Source organism: Podarcis raffonei, chromosome 1, assembly GCF_027172205.1.
Source record: "Podarcis raffonei isolate rPodRaf1 chromosome 1, rPodRaf1.pri, whole genome shotgun sequence".
NCBI lineage: Eukaryota > Metazoa > Chordata > Lepidosauria > Squamata > Lacertidae > Podarcis > Podarcis raffonei.
This window is the reverse complement of record NC_070602.1, coordinates 75,937,452-75,956,647: the sequence shown is the minus strand read 5'-3', so window position 1 is coordinate 75,956,647 and position 19,196 is coordinate 75,937,452. Positions and strand designations below refer to the sequence as shown.

The window sequence follows — 19,196 nt, the reverse complement described above, 5'->3', positions numbered from 1 at the left end:
GAGAGTATTCCCTCCTCATTCAGTATCAGGGGCTGTGACCCTGTACGTGTGCATGCCCTGTAGGTGTATATGCAAGAGCATGGAGGGCTACCCCAACCCCTGGCATGCAGTCCCCAGAGGGTTGGCCAAGGCTGAATGCAGCCTAGGCCAACCCTGACCTACCTCATAAATGGCACAGGAGCCATTTGCTATAAAGCAATGTTGCCTGCTAAGCAATGCCCCGGCTGCCCACTACTAATTCTTCTCTTAATTCCAGGGCTATCTGTTCATCTCCGTGCTTGTGAATTCAAACAGCGAGCTGATCCGCCTGATCAATAACGCAATCAAGAACGACTTGGCCAGCCGCAACCCCACTTTCATGGGACTCGCTCTGCACTGCATCGCCAATGTGGGCAGCAGAGAGATGGCGGAAGCATTTGCTGGAGAAATTCCAAAAATACTTGTAGCTGGGTAGGTGCTCCGTGGGAATTTCAGGGGCTTGACAGAAAGAAGGCAATTAAACTGACTCTTGGGATGCAGCCAAGTATCTAAACGTTTGCTGACTGAATGTGGAGTAACAGCCTCCTAAAGGAAATCCATAGGAGATCCTATTCTACTCTGGAACGAGAGAAGACTCATTTGTTCCTGAAAGCTCTTTTGGTTTGGCCCCCCCTTCCTTTGTGTGGTATTGCTTTATTGCTAATAGGCTTACCGCTTTTGGTGTCACATGGATTTGAAATGTGCATCTGTGTTAACCAACTTTTTATATTAATTTGTTTTATAAAATGGTATGATGGCTGAGAATTATTCTGTGGATACAAATTTAAACAACTGGATGGCTAAACAACTGCAGGCCTCACGGACGACCAGCCCTTTTGAAAAGTGAGAGTGCTTGCTTAAGTGCTGGCATCGCATCCATTTATATATATACCTTTCAAGTGTTGTGGGGTATTTTCTTAACCCAGATGCTTCCAAATGAATGTTTCTTTGGCGTGAAGGAGCCAAAATGTAGTTATCTACAGAGATTATATTCATAAAATACAAAGCCTGCAATACAAAGCCTAACCTTGGAAAATATAGATTCTTAATAATCTGTTGTACTGCAAAAATATGTTACATATGGCATCTCATTCATTAGACTCATGTGGTATAAACATATGCAGCCTCATAGGTTAAAGAACACATTCCCACAATCAGTGGCCTTGCCATGTTTCCTACATATACAAATGTTCCTGCTGACAGAAACAGTATGCCAGTTTCATGAACTGGAAAATTATGTGTACTTTGTTGCATCTGTGGCCTTTTTTTGGAGCTGACACGATGGCAGTACTCCCATGTATTTTTGGTGCTCATGTTACTGCTTGCAGTGTGTGCAACTTTGAATGTGGATGGGTATGAGCTTGTATATAGGGAAATGGTCCAGCCTTGCTGTCTTCTAGGAGCTGCCGCTGAAGAATTTTGGGTGTTTGAGAACCCCTTGAGCAGCTTTGGTTTTCTGTTGCAGAGACACCATGGACAGTGTGAAGCAGAGTGCAGCTCTGTGCTTGCTAAGATTATACAGGACTTCTCCTGACCTGGTTCCTATGGGAGACTGGACCTCCAGAGTTGTGCACCTTCTCAACGACCAACATCTGGTAAGATCACTTGACTAGACTAGATCTTTTTCTCTTGAAAGTGTGAATATTTGATTGTCTGGATTCAGAATTTAATTATGTAGAACCATGGAAGCAAATATTTGGCAAGTTTGCCATTGGTCAACTCCTAACGGTGAGGTGTGCTACACTAATGCTTTGGGGTCAAGTTGCTTCCAGACTAGAGATGAGTGAGCTTTCAAAAGTTCTCTTCTCAATAACTCAGAATTTGCCAAATTCTTCTTTTTAAAAATCCAAACTTGAATAAGTTGAGATAGTATGAGGGCCTATCTGGGGAGCTCTTTTTTCTTGGTCTCAAAGGAACCATCAGACTCATATTGGGGGAGAGCCCAGAAGCTAGTCCTTGTGGGTAACATGGGGACTGGCTTTCAGCCCCCTCTCCTCTTTTCACTCTGGAAGCATCCATTTCCTTCCCCATAGGAAGTAGTGGAACCATTACTTCTAATGGAGACATGAAAATATACCTTTGGTGGGAGATTAGAAGATGTGGATGCAGGGAGTTCAAGCCTTGCTGGTTACCTGGCTTTGTCCACACCGTGGTCAAGGCTCAATTAATGTGTCCTGTCAGCAGAGGCCCTGTATAAAGACTTCTGCTTATGCAATAGGACTTTCCCCTGCTCTGCTCCCCCATATTAAGGTTACCAGACGTCCCCGTTTCTTGGGGACAGTCCCCGGATTTACAAATCAGTCTCCTACAAAATCCATTGAAGTTGAAAAGTGTCCTCGGATTCATTGAAAAAAATCTGGTAACCTTACCCCATATGCCCCCTCCAGATCGGCTTGGGTGTGTGTGGAAGAGCCCCTGAAACAGTGCACAGAGGAATGGCGAGAAAAGGGGTCATTCTGGAACAATGGGAATCATTCTGGAACAATAATTTTAGTACAATGGTACCTCAGGTTACATACGCTTCAGGTTACATACGCTTCAGGTTACAGACTCTGCTAACCCAGAAATAGTGCTTGAGGTTAAGAACTTTGCTTCAGGATAAGAACAGAAATTATGCTCCGGCGGCGCGGTGGCAGCAGGAGGCCCCATTAGCTAAAGTGGTGCTTCAGGTTAAGAACAGTTTCAGGTTAAGAACGGACCTCCGGAACGAATTAAGTACTTAACCTGAGGTACCACTGTACTGTATGACGTAGGAAGTCCTCCCATTGTGTTTTTCCTGCCCACAAGTAAACTAAAGGAGGGAAGCAGCGCCATGAGCTTGCAATGGGATTAGGAAAAAAATGCTGCAGGACTTCCTTTCCTGAAAGCTTGGATTTTGAGCACTTGCAGAAAGAAGTTCAGGGATTGAAAGGATTATGTCTGGCCTTCTGAACTCAGCCAGGCTCAGATGAGCATACTTCATCCCTGTTATCGCCTGGGAAAAGGCAGGAAGTGGCACAGCAGTTTGCTGAAGAGGCTTCAGGCAGTGTCATATACTGGCCAGGCTTGCCGCCCATTCCTGTCCAGGTCTGCCACAAACTCGTGCCAGATTCCATGTGGCAAAGGAATGAAAGGAATGATCCTTAAGGTATTCAGGATCGTGCCTAGTAAAACGAACAAGCTTTTGAAAAGACACTGCAGTGTGTTCAGTGATGTTTCTGGTAATATGCATGCAGGTTACAGTCCACAGATAAGTTGCATCTGTGCCATAACTGCTTTCCTTTTGTCTTTGAGGAGAAATTGTCATTTTATACAGAGCTCCTAATGTACAGAGTGCTTTGCAAACTCACTTGTCCAAGATCTTGTGAAGTAAACAACCAGCTAGTTTTACTCTTGGTACGAGGGTGACTTATCACTAGTCACACAATCTAGGGACTGATCGGGGATTTCAGCACAAATCAAAATACAGTTTTCTGTGTGCCAGACCAGCAGCTGACCAAGGAAGGGTCTTTCCTAATTGTTTGCATTGTATCTTTGCAAAAGGGAATGAGTTATTTTCTTTCTCTCTTGATGGTGGTTTGTTTGTTTGTTTTTTAAAGTCTGCAGTGGATTTGGTTAATATTTGAATGCATTACCCCAATATAGGGCAAGGTCATGTACAGGCCAGTTACAGAAGGTGGCAGGGCATGCGTAGCCTTTTGTAAGAGGACATTGGGATCCTGAGATTGTAGTTTGTCTTATTTTAGCCCATTATTGCAGACTACGGAAGATACACATCTGCTTTTAAAAAACAATTTTCCTCGAAAAATAGAAAATGATATAATCCAGAGAACTGTTGCATGAATCAATATGTATATTTTTTAAAAATTAATTGGTCATTTCAGAGTATCTTTCTCCCTGCCCCCTCCTGCAATATCACCCAAGCCTAATAAATAGTATACAGTATGGGTTGTCAATATGGCGCTATTGGGTGCAGTGACCCCTTTGAGGTCTTTTCCCTGGTGCCTGTGAAGCTTCTGAGCACCTTCTCACTTCTGCCTTGGTGGTGAAGGCGGTCTCCTTTTTCTCCCTTGGTTAAGTACCTAGAGCTGAAGGAGGAAGCTGGAAGAATGACACACTTTCCCACTTCCATTTTCCAGTTCTATGAACTTTTCAAGGTTCTGATGAATTCTCCTCCGAGATCAAATTGTGTGTGTGCATGCACTTTCTTTCCTTTCTTGTTGGGGGCAGTGGGGGCTAATCCAAAGGAAGGGGGAGAAGTGACCAGAAGAGATGGTGTCCAAGGCACCCCCAAATGCAAATGTGCCCATGGACTTTTAATTGGTGGGCAACCCCTGGTATACAGAAACAAGATATGCAGGGAAGAGGGAAGTCCTAACCATACCATACCACGTAAATCCTAAAATGGAAATAAGGGATAGCTGGGTAAGAGTAGCCAGGTGACTGGGGGGGGGGGGAATGGATTAGGCCATCCTAATAAAAACACAATATACTTGTCAGAAGTCATATCCCAGTTTTTTATATAAATTACATTAATAAAACATCTAAATACATTAATACAGTTCGTCCGTTTTGAGCCAAATAAAGGATTGAATCATTTTTGAAGCAGAAGAGTAAAAAGCTTTTATGCTGCCAGTAGATGCCTTAGGGCCAAACAAGGCATGATGTGGACAGTCTATGAACAGCGTCTCCCACAGCTTTCTTTTCTTTCTTTTCTTTTTCTTTTCCTTTCTCTCTTTGTAGCTTTGGGGGAAATTAGATTGAGATCATGACATGATGGCAGGCTGGGGGAAGGTAACTTCTCCCATTCTGGTCTAAATCCTACTCCAAGCTTCTACTTTTTCTGTAGGGGGAAAGCCTTTTTTTTTTTTTTTTGCCATACGGTACAAAGACTAGCTCTGATCTCGTGATCTAGTTCCCCTGTGGCATTATTGGTGCTTGGAAAAGAACAAACTGTGGGAGATCCTGTGCATCCAGCTTAATAGGCAATTTGGCTCTAATAATATCCCCGGAAACTGAGAGACCTGTGGATAGGCTTGATGTTGGGGACTTTGGCTCTGGGAAATGGGCCCATCCTCTCACAGTTTGCCACTTTAACTATCTTTATTGAAGAGCAACACATTTCTCTTTTTGATAGAGGTGCTTGCACTCCCTCCAGCAGTTAAGACAATGCCTTCTGGGCTCATGGAGCAAGTACGATGGGAGTGAAACTGGGAGGATGGCAATAAAACTGGGGTATTTTGGGGTGTGGGGGAGGCTATACCATCTTGGATATTTGCACTCTTTTGGTTAAAAAGTACAGCCCTGTGGTGTAAAGTATGTGTGGCATAATAAATGAAACTTAATGGTGCTCTTGGTATACAATGCATGTGCTTAGTAATTGGAACGGATTTCAGGGAGCTGTAATCCTGTTTTTCTCCAGGGTGTGGTTACTGCTGCTACAAGTTTGATCACCACTCTGGCACAAAAGAATCCAGATGAATTTAAAACCTCCGTGTCTCTGGCTGTCTCCAGACTCAGCAGGGTAAGCAATTTATTGTTTAGACGCAAGTGCTGGAATGAAACTAGGCTAAAACTAAATTAAGCTGGCTGATTAGATTAACCATCTGGTTTAGCCTCATGGGAAGCTGAAGTGCAGTTGGTATGAGAGCCGTTCTGATAGTTTGACAGGCAGAGTAGCTGAAGGCAAAGAGATGTAATTTGCTGTGCAATATCTCATGCACAGTGATTGTGTTGGGCTGATCCAATCACTTTTAAAAAAATTCTTAGCTGTGCAGGAGATGGCAGATAAACACGCCTGTATAGGTATAGCTGAAATTAAATTGTAAATAATATTTTGAGGCTTTGCAGGCAAAGCCACTCCTTAATTGCAAGAAGTTTGGAAGACCAGGGTTCCACTTCAGTAGCTACCGGAGCAGGAAGAAAATGATGCTATCTGTGATCAAGGCCTTGTAGTCAGTTTTTTGTGTGTAATATAGTTTGGCAATTCCATTCATTGGTGCACTACTGAACAGTCTCAATGACATTATCTGCAATGGTAATCTATTAAAAAGGAAAGCTAACTGAAGTTTCAAAGGCCAGATAAGTACAGAGATATTTCCCAGCATATATACCTGTAGCTTTGTCGCAGGTTGTGTTGAGCAATAATGCCTGCTCAACTGTACACTTGAAGGAGTTGCTGCTGGTTGTGATGCCAGTAGCCAAAGATAGGGCTGCTGCCATTGCAGTAGTTCTTAAGATGATAGTTGACCAGTTTTCTGCTGCACATCGTACTTAATTCCTGCAGGGAGCCAGGTCCCGCTGAGGCCTGTTTGCAAGTAGCAAGCTCTTGTTCCGCAAGGCATTCTGCCTAATCAATGCAGGATGGATTCTTGACAGTAGACACTTAGAGATTTGCTACTTTGGAAACTTGAACCCCAGCCAGGCTAGCCAAAGATTTTGCTGCCTGAGGTGAAGGACTGGATGATGATCTCACTCCCCCTTCCATCCCAGAATCTGCACACAGAAGTAAATGGAACTGGCCATTGAATGCCAGCAATGGGGCAACATCCGCCACCACATCTGAGAACAGCAGGACAGCTTAGGGGATGCATGGATGGCCCATACATTGTTGTCATCTAATTTCTGGCTGCCACTCTCCACTCTCCACCCAACATCTGCCAGCTGAGGTGGCTACCTTGCTCTGCCTTATGGTATGGCCAGCCCTGGATTTAAACTTGTTCCAAGGCACCCCGGAACAGCGTACGGGAAAGGAGAGGGGATTGTTCTGTCCGGCAAGCTATGCAAAATAGTCTTATGGCTTATTGTTAATCTAAACAGTCCTCACTTTCTCTTGCGGACTGTTATCTTCTTTCCTTTCCTCTTCCTTCCCACCACAATCTCATGGATATTCAGTGTGGACATCAGTTGTTTTCCCCATTTCCCCTAATTTAACATAGAGTATTTTAAAGCTTTCTGTCCAGATTTTTTCTATCCTTCCTGCCCCTCCTGCAGATCTCAAGCACAGTCTTTTATCTGCCCTTCCCTTGAAAAGCATGATGTAATTGAGAATCTGCTGTCCCTCAGCAGAAAGTACAAAAGGCATATTCAAGCACTGTACACTGGTTTGATACAGCTGAGTTTGGGGAAATCTGTCTTGTTGTCTGGCCTAAGAACGTTATCGTTCTAAATTCCTCCTCGCCCAGAACTTCTGCCCAGCTGTATCTGCCTCTGTCAAATTTCCTGTTGTCTTCCCTTGTGGAAATGCTCCCATCATCCTGGCCCATTCATCATTCAGAAGAACAAATGAACAGCCTTCCTGAGTCAACCCAGCCTCCTGCAACAGAGATTTGTTGAGGTTGCTGGCTGAGGGCGTATATGATCACACAGAGCTGTAATGGAGAGCTTGCAGCTACAGTCTCTCACTTCCTGCTTTGAGTTGTTGGTCTGTCCTCAGACAAGTGACTGGCAGTCACTGGTAATCTCTCTTGTGCTGCCAGGTTCCTCCCCACTCCCGTTAAATTGCTATTGAAATAGGAAGTTGAAGTTTATACAAATGATGAATTGTGGCACTTGTGTGCTAATTCCAATCTATTGTTCCTTTGTTCTACTATTATGTGAACTAGTTGTTGTTATGATGTAACTAACTAGCAACTACTAGTGATATGTTCATGTTCTACTTGCAAGCTGCCCATGGGAATCTGGTTGAGAACAGGATGCTAGACAAGATGGGGATTTGGTCTAATCCCGCAGAGCCTTTCTTATGACTCTCCATCTTCTTCCAACATATTCATGATCTTGCCGATCTCTAGAATATTTCCCCCTCTACGTTTCTTCTATAGTGGCTGCTTGCTTGTCTTTGAGCTCCCTGACAAGCCTTCCACATTGCCTTACTCAGTCTTTTCCCTCATGGGCCTTGTTTTGCGTTTTTTAAGGTTCAGCATCTTTTTACTATGGCTTATTATTATTATCTATTAAGCTGGACAAAGCGCCACAGGAAAATAACAGTTCTTGTCTTGCAGATTGTGACGTCTGCATCGACTGATCTCCAGGATTATACCTATTACTTTGTCCCAGCGCCGTGGTTATCTGTGAAGCTTCTAAGGCTGCTGCAGTGCTACCCACCCCCAGGTAAAGTAATTGCAATCACTCTGCTTTCACACTTTGCTTACACAGGAGAGAAGCTATTTGCACTAAAACAGCACATGTTTGCAAAAAGAGAGAGAGAGAGAGAGAGAGAGAGAGAGAGAGAGAGAGAGAGAGGTGTTCAAATAATGAACCCCACTGCTAAGTCTGCTGCAGGCATAATATTCCCAGTATTTCTAACTATGGTTTCAATCTAATTATGTTGAAACCATGAGCAAATGTTCTGGCAACACCATAATCAAATCAAACTTGATAACTGAATAACCCATTTAGTGGTCTTTGGTTTAATTTTTGGTACTTGGCTCTTTCAGATCAGTGATTCTGTAATGATCAAAGGATAAACAACTAACTTTGCAGAACCAAAATGCTGGTGCCATATGCAGCTTTCTGAAACTGGAGTAACAATGCCATCTAATGGGCATTTAATGGTTTGATAGTAAAGGCTGTCAAAATTGCCTGGTGATCTTGCCTAACCGTTCTATTTCTCCCAGAAGATCCTTCAGCAAGAGGTCGTCTCACCGAGTGTCTGGAAACTATTCTTAACAAAGCTCAAGAACCTCCAAAATCCAAGAAAGTACAGCATTCAAATGCGAAGAATGCAGTGCTATTTGAGGCAATTAGTTTAATTATCCACCATGATAGGTAAGTTTGGCATTCATAATGCATGGCTGGCAGTAACAGTTTGAGATGTGAGCATCAGTTCTATTGTCCTAGATGTGTGGTTTCTGAGAAAGTATATACTAATTTTGTATTCTTCTGTTCTCTGAAAGAGGGTACAGTATGTCCTTTTTCCACAGTCGTTCTGGCAAATGTCTGAGCAGCTCCTGAGTGAAAAACAATTATGGGAGTAGTTTTTGTTCTGGAGTTTAGCATCATTACCCATGTATTGTAAGTTTGTAACCTTGCTAAATGTAATACTGAAGTCCTTCCTCACCTTAAGACCATTTAAAAACTTACGACTGAGAGTTGCTTGGCCCAACTAAACAGGATACTGGCAGGACCCAGCCAATGTCCCATGCATTTCCTAACAGTGGATTGTGTAGTACATGCACATTGGGGTGGAAGGAGAGGCTTCACCTCCACAGTAATCCCATCCTCCATCCAAATTGTCCAGTTTTGGCGCTCTACTGGGATAAAATGACTTCAGTTGGTCTTTGTTTACCTGATGCCTTCCAGATGTTTTGGCCTACAACTCCCATCAACCCCAGCCAATATGAGTTATAGCCCAAAGCATCTGGAGGGTGCCAAGAAGGTGAAGGTTGACTTGAGAAGTTTTCAGAGGTAGTGTTTGGTACTATCCTCCTATCCTCCCTCTGCCCTGCCACGTATTAAGGATGCACGAGCACCTGATTCCACACGCAAGTCTCCCACACTCTCCTGTTTTAGCCCTAACTGGGCTTGCCTTTGCTCCTGTGTTGAACAACATGGGAATAAGGAGTTGGGGTACACCAAGTAGCCTAATCCCTGACATTGGATGTGTCCCCCTCCCCTCGATGTCTGCACAACTCCTCTGATGTCAGGGGAGTCGAGGGTTTCAGATTCCGTGAAAGCCTTTGTGCATACAGTTCTATGTACATGGGCCCCCTCCCTGCAGATGTTTGGGCTATAAGTTCAGACATTGGGGGAGGTGTGTACAATGGATGTGACAAGCAGCAGACAATCTGAAGATTAATTCAGTGATGTACGTTGCATTCCTTCCTTCCCACATGCAGTGCACCACACTGTGTATTACCTCTTTTAAAAATGAAAAAACACCTTTTTAAAAAAGAAAAAAGAAAAATAATAGCTATGTTTCATTTTAGTCTCCTTCACTTGAGAGCATGTAAATCTTTGAAATTGGCTAAGAATATATATATATATATATATATATATATATATATATATATATACACACACACACACACACACACACACATATGTATATATATATGTATATATATATACTACTTAAACCTCCTTGCTGCCACTGGAAAAGCACAACTGAGAACATTGTTTTATAATCTGCTACAAGCATTTGTTGTATATTCTTGGCTAAAATCTATGGTATGCACTATGCAACCTATTCCCCATTGCAGACTGTTACTTGTATAGTTTGGCTTTATTCCTCTGTTAATGGGGAGAGGTTGCTTCCTATGCTGCTGTAGGTAACATACGATGTGAGACGGGCTGATGTTACTACTTCAACCAAAGGCTGAAATCCCTCGATGCAGAATGGCTCTCTTCCAGTCACAGTATTCTTGGCCCCTCCCACATCGTTGCATCAATTACACATTTCAGGAGCCGTGTGAGAGGTCACTATGCCTTCCCTCTATTATAAGAACTGTACCTGAGGCCACCATTGTGTTATCAGGACACGGCAGGATCCCAGACTCTGCAAAGCTCCTGATAAGCTTCCAGCTTTTAAAATAGAATCTTAATTACCTAAAATAGAATTTTAATTACTTCCTGCAATATGTAGCTGTGCTGCTACTAACCCTCCAAAAGGTATTAGCTGCAGTTTTGAAGCTCCTATAGTGAAGGTACCTCTTGGTACCTAACTCTTATTAATGTTTTCCTCGATGCACTTTCCTCACCCAAATTCTGTCTTTTCTTTTTCTTTTTTACCTTTTCCACGCACTCTCTTCTGCCTAGTGAGCCAAACCTGCTTGTCCGTGCCTGTAATCAGTTAGGCCAGTTCTTGCAGCACCGGGAAACTAATCTTCGGTACCTAGCACTGGAAAGCATGTGCACGCTTGCAAGCTCTGAGTTTTCACACGAGGCCGTGAAAACGCACATAGAAACAGTTATCAATGCACTGAAGGTAACTATTGGATCTGTGTATTAACCTGAAATTTGGAGTTGATTTTTGAAAAACAAAGCGGGACCAAACCATGTATCTGTGTGGGCTTGCTGCTTTGCATTCCAAGAGCAGCAAGTTCTCCAGAGTTTTATTCATGCAATAAAAAGGATGTGGAGTGGTCTCTTCATTGGAAGCTCTTTAAAACATAATGAATGGTAAAGAGAGGCTTCACATCCATCAGTGGCCTGTGCTTGAACTGCAGCCTGAATCACATGCCACTGTCCTGGGATTTAACATGTTGAACAAGGGAGTGTTGGTTAGAAGGACAGAGGGCAACTGAGAGGAATGACGATGCCCCTGAGGATGCTGGAGGTGAGGAGGATACCAGAGAAAAGCACCTAGCTGAAGAGAAAGAACGGATTGAGGTTTCGACTGAAGGATGTTTAATTTTCTTTCTCTGTTTTCCTCCCAAATGACTGACTATCGCCATGCAGCTAGAGCTGGACTTGGCTTTAACCTCTTGCCCTTGCCACTTAAATTAATGTACAGCAGCCCTGGGAGGGGACCACCGTCCCACAGGGAAGAGACCCAATACAGTAGTTGGTGGGTCTCACCACTACCCACTACCTCCTGTATCTGGATCCTTGTTCTTTTCTGACCCGTTCCTTCCTGCAGTTCATGGTGCCCTTGGATGCATCAACGTCACCACAGTCTAGTTCTTAATACTTTCTAGTCAAAGTATAAAGCAGGGGCCACCAATCTTTTTTGGGGTCCATGATATCATTTGGATTTTTGAGCAAGTGCTGTGGATGCCACTCACGCTGCTCATTTATCGTTTCTGTCTCCCAGATTAGCTCCTCCCCATGAGTAAGAAAGTTTCCATGCATGCAATTCTTTTTACTTTTCCAAGGGATCTGGGTAAAAGTTGGATCCTGTAGAATTCATCTGAACCATAAAAAGCATATAGAGCTGGAAGAGGAAGTAGGGTAGAGTGTCAACACTTCTACCTCCTTCCCTTAGATCTCAGCACCCACCTTCTGACAAATATGTGACAAGCCACTCTCTCCACTTCATGACCAATGGGGCTCAGAGGCTTTGTGGGCACCAGGGAGAGACCCCAGAGGGACCCTAGATTGAGCTACTACTAGCCATTGCCCCAGGGGTGGAGAACATGCAGCCTTCCGTATGTTGCTGAACTAAAAACTCCCATGAGACCCAGCCAGCATTTGAGAGACATCAAGCTCCCCAACTCTGCATTACTGCTGCTTTTCTTGCATAGTTTGTTGGCCCCCTACTGAGGAGTCTTGTGTGGGTACAACCGGGGGTGGGGTGGGGTGGGGTGAATGCCTTGGTGTCATTCATTACATGGTTATCCTTCCCTTGATCCAGGACTCTTAATTAGTAATATTTAATAAATAATCATTCCACTTAAAATTGTTTTCCTGGCTTTGACCCCAGTTGGGATGAAGCCAAGTATCTTGTTTCTTGTTATAAATGCTGTTTAGGATTATTGACTTCGAAACAAATGCCGCCTGGTACTGATCCCAGGTGTAATTCAGGCGCTAGTATCTGTAGCGTGGGCACTGCGATAGTCTGCTTAAAAATTTGGACACGTCTTAATTGTTATTTCCCCAAATCTCTCCCTTTGTGTTGATCTTTTACCATTGTGATGTCCTTTGCAGACAGAGAGGGATGTAAGTGTGCGACAAAGAGCGGTGGACCTCCTGTATGCCATGTGTGACAGAAGCAACGCCCAGCAAATTGTAGCTGAAATGCTGAATTACCTGGAAACTGCTGATTATTCTATTAGAGAAGAAATTGTAAGTAGTAGTAGTAGTAATAATAATAATAATAATAATAATAATCCTCATCATCTGAGCTGTCTTCACCGTTGAGTGCTGCTATAAATTTAGAGCTGCAAGATGACATCAACCTTTGCTAAGCTAAACATAGCATCTGACAATTTCAATGTGACTTCTGTGTACAAATGCTAATTCCAGTAGATGGTCACCTTTGTGCTGACTTCTAGAGGAGTAGCCATAATAAATTTATTTTAAGGTTCCACAGGTGACAATCTTTTGGTTGCTCTTTAAAGTAGATGGCAGAATTTCTTGCACTGGGTTTATTAAACTGTATATGATCAGTCTAATCACAGTAAAATGTGCTTTGCTTTTACTTCAGTTGATTCTAAAATATATTGTCTCTGGATCACCCTTTTACATTTGTTTAAGGTATTAATCAATATTGGATACGTTGTACTAAGGAGGGTATTTATACTAACTAGTTTGGATGAATTGAGAGATGTAGGAACAGTGGTGCGTTTAGTTTTCCTTTATTTTTTTTGAATGGATAGGTATTAAATGCTGTAGAAATTCATTGTTTGAATGAAGTTGCTTCATAAGTTGGTGTTGTGTATGTTTGCTCAGGTGCTGAAGGTTGCGATTTTAGCTGAGAAATATGCAGTGGACTACACTTGGTATGTGGACACCATCTTGAATTTGATTCGAATCGCTGGAGACTATGTCAGTGAAGAGGTGTGGTACAGAGTCATCCAGATTGTAATTAACAGAGATGATGTGCAAGGGTATGCAGCAAAGACAGTCTTTGAGGTAAGACATAATTATTGTTTGGAAGCCTTTTTCTTCCAGCATCTCACTGTAAACTAGTAATGAAAGCCAAGTGGTAAGGAATAATTCTGGTCCAGATGGGTGTTTGACTTCTTTCATCATCCCCTTTGCTGGCATTTTCTATTTATGCTCTTTTCTTTCTTACTTCTGACACTTCTGTGGTTCTGTAACTTTGCCTTGTCCCTTCCCTTAATTTCATTTTTAGCAATAGACCCACAGGGTATGACTTTTTCATTGTACTAATGGTGTATTACTTACATGGAGAAATCCTTGTCTCAATGAAAATAGACATGAAGCTAGACTAAAGATTGAATTGGGAAAAGTTTTTGAGGCACTGTGAGCGGGGAGAGAATTGTTCCATGTGAAAATTTGTGTAAACCGCACATCCATGGTGGATGAGGCAGCAGTTGCCTAGAATGAGGAAGAATGAATGATGGATGATGATGCCAAGGGGCCAATAAACTTTGATAAACTGTCTTGTGAATGCCACAGATAATTACACAATTATTACTGCCTGCACTTCCCTGCATTTTATTTCTGTTAACTACTCTCTTTCTCTTCCTTCTTCTTCTCTCTCTCTTATATATGTCTCTCAGGATAACACTTAATGCATCTGATGAAGGGGTCTGCAGCCCACAAAAGGCTATATGCCATAATAATTTTGCTAGTTTTTTAAAGGTGGCACAAGACTCTTCATTATTTGTAATGTTGCAGCTGGTGCTTTCTCTATATTGCCCAAATATGCTTAGATTGAATTAGTTTTATTAAAAATGAAATTTAGAAAGACTGGAATAGTCCAGTTCTGAATCCAAGAAATTATAATTGGCTAGTGATGCAAATAACTTTTCTATAAACACCTCAATAGTTTGAAGTAGCACTTGGCCAATGTGTTGTAGTTATAACTGTTAGGGTGGATGGTCAATAACTGGTGCTGACGTGACCTTTGCACTTGGGTGACTGCTGTCACTTAGGCATGCTGTATCCAGGTTGGGTAATAATCCTTTTAGGGCTCTGGGTACCTGGCCCTCTTTCCCTGTTATGAGCCACTGCTGTCAAGAGTGCATTGTCATATGCACCCCTGTGCCGCCACCCCTCTCAAAGGCCAGGTTGGCACTTTCTTTCTTCTTGTCAAGATTAACTAGCTGTCTTGCACGAGTTGTGTACTTGGAACTGATCCTCGCTCTGCAGGCTTCTGATAAGACCCCTCTGTTTTGAGCAGCTTTCTGCACAAATTGCACTACTCCCTGACACAATGAGATAAACCTGCCTTGCTGCTAAGAGCTAATCTTCCATCTGTTCCTCTAATCTGTTGTGTTGCGATAGCACGAGCAAAAAATGTTTTGAGCGTGAAAAAGTTATTTGCCATTCTTATTTCTCTTAAGTTAGCCTTATAGTGCTGGCTTTGGAGGAGAGAAGAACTTGGCCATGCCAGAAATAATAATAATAATAATAATAATAATGATGATGATGATGATGATGATGATGATGATGATGCAGCAGCAGCAGCATTATATCCTGCTTTGCTGTGATTTGTTTGTTTCAAAAGCTTCTCTGAGAGCTTTGACTGACCAGTACCTAACAAGCACTTTTTAAGGATTTATGTATTATGCTAACTTTCGGAACCTTTTTTAAAAAATGGGATCTCTTCTCTTCCCACCTCCCCTTGCAAATACCTCCTTTTGGGTCTGTTTCTTTTATTTCTCTCTCTTAAAATATATTACTATTTTTAATTAAAGCTGTTAACTCCTTTTGTGATTTCTGGTCAAAAAGCAGGATATACATCTAAGAACGACAACTTTTCCAATACATTGGGCAGGAGTAAAAAGGAGGGCAACTAGTAAACGGATTTTCCTCATTCCATTGTGTTTGTACTTCTTGTACAGATGCAGGAAGCTAGCAGTCCATACCACAGAATGGAACAGAACGTTCCTCCTAGAGCGGTAGAAGTTACTTCCATGTTTAAAGTGTTGTTGCAGAGTGCAGGGGAGAGGGAGGACTGCAAACTCTTCTCTCCAGTTCAAGCATATCTTCCCCACATACAGCACAATATCCTCCAAATAATGCCAACCATTTAGTATCGGTTTAGAAGAGACCAGTAGGTTATTGGATTCAGACTCGTAACTTCTTGCCACCCTGCTCTCCATGTGTGAGTCCAGTTTGCCCCTTCACCTGTGCTATATGCACAATGCTGGACCAATACTCAAATGAAAACCAAGCTGCATGCCAAGGGATCCCAGACCTTCAGTCACTAGCCAGTCCCAGATTACAAGGAAACTCCTTCCAACCCAATAGAGATCAGGCAGGCCTCATGTCTCCCAGCTGGTAATCTTGCTCTAATCAATATCATGTTTCTAGTTGTGACAGTCACTGATGCCCTGGAGGGAAGGGAGAAACCCTATGTAGACACTACTGTGAGGCACCCAAATAATTTTTTTTAAAAAAACCCTGAATCTTCATCAGCGCTAATGTTTTAGGTGCATGCATTTACTGAGTCTAGCAACTTTATGATGGGCTTCAAATGTCTTCAACAGGCGCTTCAAGCACCGGCTTGCCATGAGAACCTGGTAAAAGTAGGTGGCTACATCTTGGGAGAGTTTGGAAACCTGATTGCTGGGGATCCAAGATCTAGGTAAAAACACACTCTTGAACCTGGGGGTGGCAACAAGGAATTAATAACTATGGCATAATAACTATGCAGCCAATTTTAAAGCGGTCTATCTACAATAATAATGTGTGATCTTTCTGTCATGCTATGCCAGCATACTCACTTGCCCAGTATGTCTCCAGAGCTTTTGGCTCTGCCCCTCCTAACTATGTTCTTCTCCCAGAGTGGAGTGGGGGGCCCTTGAGTCAGGTGTCGCTGATACCCCATTTTTGTCTGACATGGCCCATGGAGAATTGATTAGGATAGCGCTCAATGTGTGCAGAAGGACATGCGGCTGTGAGGAGAGAATGCCATCCTTTGTCTTTAAAGTAACAATTCTGTAAACTAGTGGAGGAATAGGATTCTGAGATCATGGCAAGAGAAATTTCATTACTTAAGTACAGTGGTACCTTGGTTCTTGAATTTAATGCGTTCTAGGAGTCCGTTCGACTCCCGAACATTCGAAAACCAAGGCACGGCTTCTGATTGGCTGCAAATCATTGTCAAGTCGCAGTTTTAATGGTGACTTTGTTCTTGTTCCTTTTCCCTCTCTTTTCCTCCCTTCCACCCCAGCCCTTTGATCCAGTTCAACCTGCTGCACTCAAAGTTCCACCTATGCAGTGTTCCAACCAGAGCGCTGCTTCTGTCTACGTACATAAAATTTGTGAATTTATTTCCTGAGATAAAAACAACTATTCAGGATGTGCTGCGCAGTGATAGCCAACTGAAAAATGCTGATGTTGAGCTGCAGCAAAGAGCCGTTGAGTACTTGAGACTCAGTACAATTGCAAGTACTGACATCTTGGTATGTATTCACATGAATGTGAAGTTAATTCTTGGCAGCTGTGTCTAGAAATACCCCCCTTTTTTACACCAGCAATAATTGTGCTTGGTTGGGGGGGGGGTTTGAGTGGGGTGAGGGGGGTCGTTAATTGACTGTAACAAATGGGATGATGTAACATACACCATGTGGGGGTTATACTTTAAGACAGAGGTTGAGAAACGTGATCCTCCGTGTTGGACTCCTGCTAGCCCAGCTAACATGGCCAGTGATCAAGAATGATGGGAATTATAGTCTAGCAACAACAACAGGAGGGCCAGAGATTCTCCATTCCTCCTTTAAGAAATTTTTTTCCTACCTCTTCCAAGTATACATGCTCTGGTCTCTTATGGCTTGTTTTCCCTATAAGGCAACGGTGCTGGAAGAAATGCCCCCATTTCCAGAGAGGGAGTCCTCCATTCTGGCTAAGCTCAAGAAGAAAAAGGGCCCCAACACAGTTACTGACTTGGAAGAGACAAAGAAAGAGAGGAACTCTGATGTGAATGGGAGCACAGAAGCTACTCTTGTAAATGCCAGCACTGTGGTAGGTTGGTTTCAGCAGCGTAACATATCAGTTCTTGAAGCCAGGTTGATTATAAGGGAAATGGAATGTCTGCATATAACCCTAGTGGAGAGGTCTCCTTCCAGACCTTAACTATACTGGTAACCAGGAAAGGCCAATTTGGATACACTTCAAAATCCAAATTAATTTGCTTTATGAATGGCTGGGTTAGATATTTTCTCAGTCGTTTTTCTATACATTTTGGTCATGCCATGCCACTGGACCAGTTTCTTGTATTGAGATCTAAACCCCCGAACAACTTGGGTCAGGGTTACCTTGCAACTGCCTGGGCCTGTATATCTTAGCTCAATCACTGAGATCATCCGGAAGATCACTGTTAGTTGTCTCTTGTGTTTCGGAAGCCCTATGGGTTTTAACTAGAGGTCAGTCAGGCTTCCAGTCCTATGCTGTGGAATATTCTTCCAGCAGAAATACAACAGGTAGCCTCACTGCTAACCTCCGGGTGTCTCTTGAAGACTTCTTTGTGTCGACAGGCCTGTTCCGTGGTTTAAGCTTTTCAGATGAGTGGGCCATTTTTATCATCATTTTGTATTTTTTTAAATGGTATTTTATATATATATTTATAAACCTTGTTGTACACTACCCTGAGATTTTATATAAGAGGGTGGTCTATAAATATTTTTATAAATATAAATATTATACGTACACAGGGAGGTGGGTCTTATTCCCAGTCTTAACAATGTGTCCATGTTGATTTAATGGGGTGACAATGTAAGAAGCCTGTGAGTTTACTCCTCAGAGGAAAAGTATACTGAGAATCCTGGCGTGGGTTGCAAGAGACACAGCAACATGCCAGGCTGCCTCTTCTTATGACTTCATTTACAACCTCCTCAGCAAGTTCCTTTCCCCTTTAGATCTTATACCTGTGATAACTGCTTGTCTGCTCACGTTTTCATGCCGTGTTACTGTTCAAATTGATTTGCTGTCTCCTTTTCTGATAACGTTAAATGCTTTGTGAGTCAAGGAACAGGATGTTATTGCTAAATCAAATTAATGTGATGAATGACACAGTTTTCTTAATGAAAGAACTTCACGTTGGCTGGGGAAAGTGAGCTGGGGACTTGGCCCGGTTTGTATCTTATCAGCAGACATGCTTTAATCACAGAACTTTCCTGTTGTCTCTTACAGTCTACTCCATCTCCTTCAGCAGACCTTTTAGGACTTGGCACAGCCCCCACGACAAACTCTGTTCCAGCCCCAGCATCTAGTGGCAGTTTGTTGGTAGATGTGTTTTCGGACACCTCTGCGGCTCCCGCATCTCTAGCTCCAGGTTCTGAAGATAACTTTGCAAGGTACATAATAAATCAAAGCATCATAGGAGTGGTGGGAAGCAATTGTTCCCCCTTTCTCTTTCCCAGCTACTACCAGGTTCCCTTCTTGCATGTTTCACTGAGAGAGCAACAAAGTTGGCAAGTCATCTTAACTCATTTACGACACTATTTGCCTTGCTAGGATTGGCCGCACTTTTTTATTTTGGGGAAGACATGTTATTCATCACATAGTAGTCTTGGTACTGGATGTCACTTTCCTGTAAATCTTAAATATCTCTTCCATATAACTGGAAAGCATTTTTCTCTTCGGGGCTGAATTCTCTTGATTGTAGAATTGGATAGGGCTGCAAA

The 19,196-nt window shown here is 42.8% G+C and overlaps 1 protein-coding gene across 5 annotated transcripts in view; it reads left to right on the top strand.

The window, feature by feature from the left end:
• The window catches only part of AP2A2 (adaptor related protein complex 2 subunit alpha 2), a 59,001-nt gene that overhangs the window by 26,691 nt on the left and 13,114 nt on the right, over window positions 1-19,196 (top strand). For 3 of the 5 annotated variants that reach the window (XM_053394539.1, XM_053394505.1, XM_053394512.1), the window contains exons 4-15: window positions 257-450; window positions 1,484-1,613; window positions 5,420-5,521; window positions 7,998-8,106; window positions 8,616-8,763; window positions 10,753-10,921; window positions 12,583-12,720; window positions 13,327-13,509; window positions 16,059-16,156; window positions 16,745-16,976; window positions 17,362-17,535; window positions 18,703-18,866. In XM_053394539.1, the coding sequence (XP_053250514.1) occupies window positions 257-450; window positions 1,484-1,613; window positions 5,420-5,521; window positions 7,998-8,106; window positions 8,616-8,763; window positions 10,753-10,921; window positions 12,583-12,720; window positions 13,327-13,509; window positions 16,059-16,156; window positions 16,745-16,976; window positions 17,362-17,535; window positions 18,703-18,866 (1,841 nt within the window). Of the gene's footprint in view, window positions 1-256; window positions 451-1,483; window positions 1,614-5,419; window positions 5,522-7,997; window positions 8,107-8,612; window positions 8,764-10,752; window positions 10,922-12,582; window positions 12,721-13,326; window positions 13,510-16,058; window positions 16,157-16,744; window positions 16,977-17,361; window positions 17,536-18,702; window positions 18,867-19,196 lie in introns of all 5 variants that reach the window. The other 2 variants (XM_053394520.1, XM_053394530.1) reach the window with 1 other exon arrangement.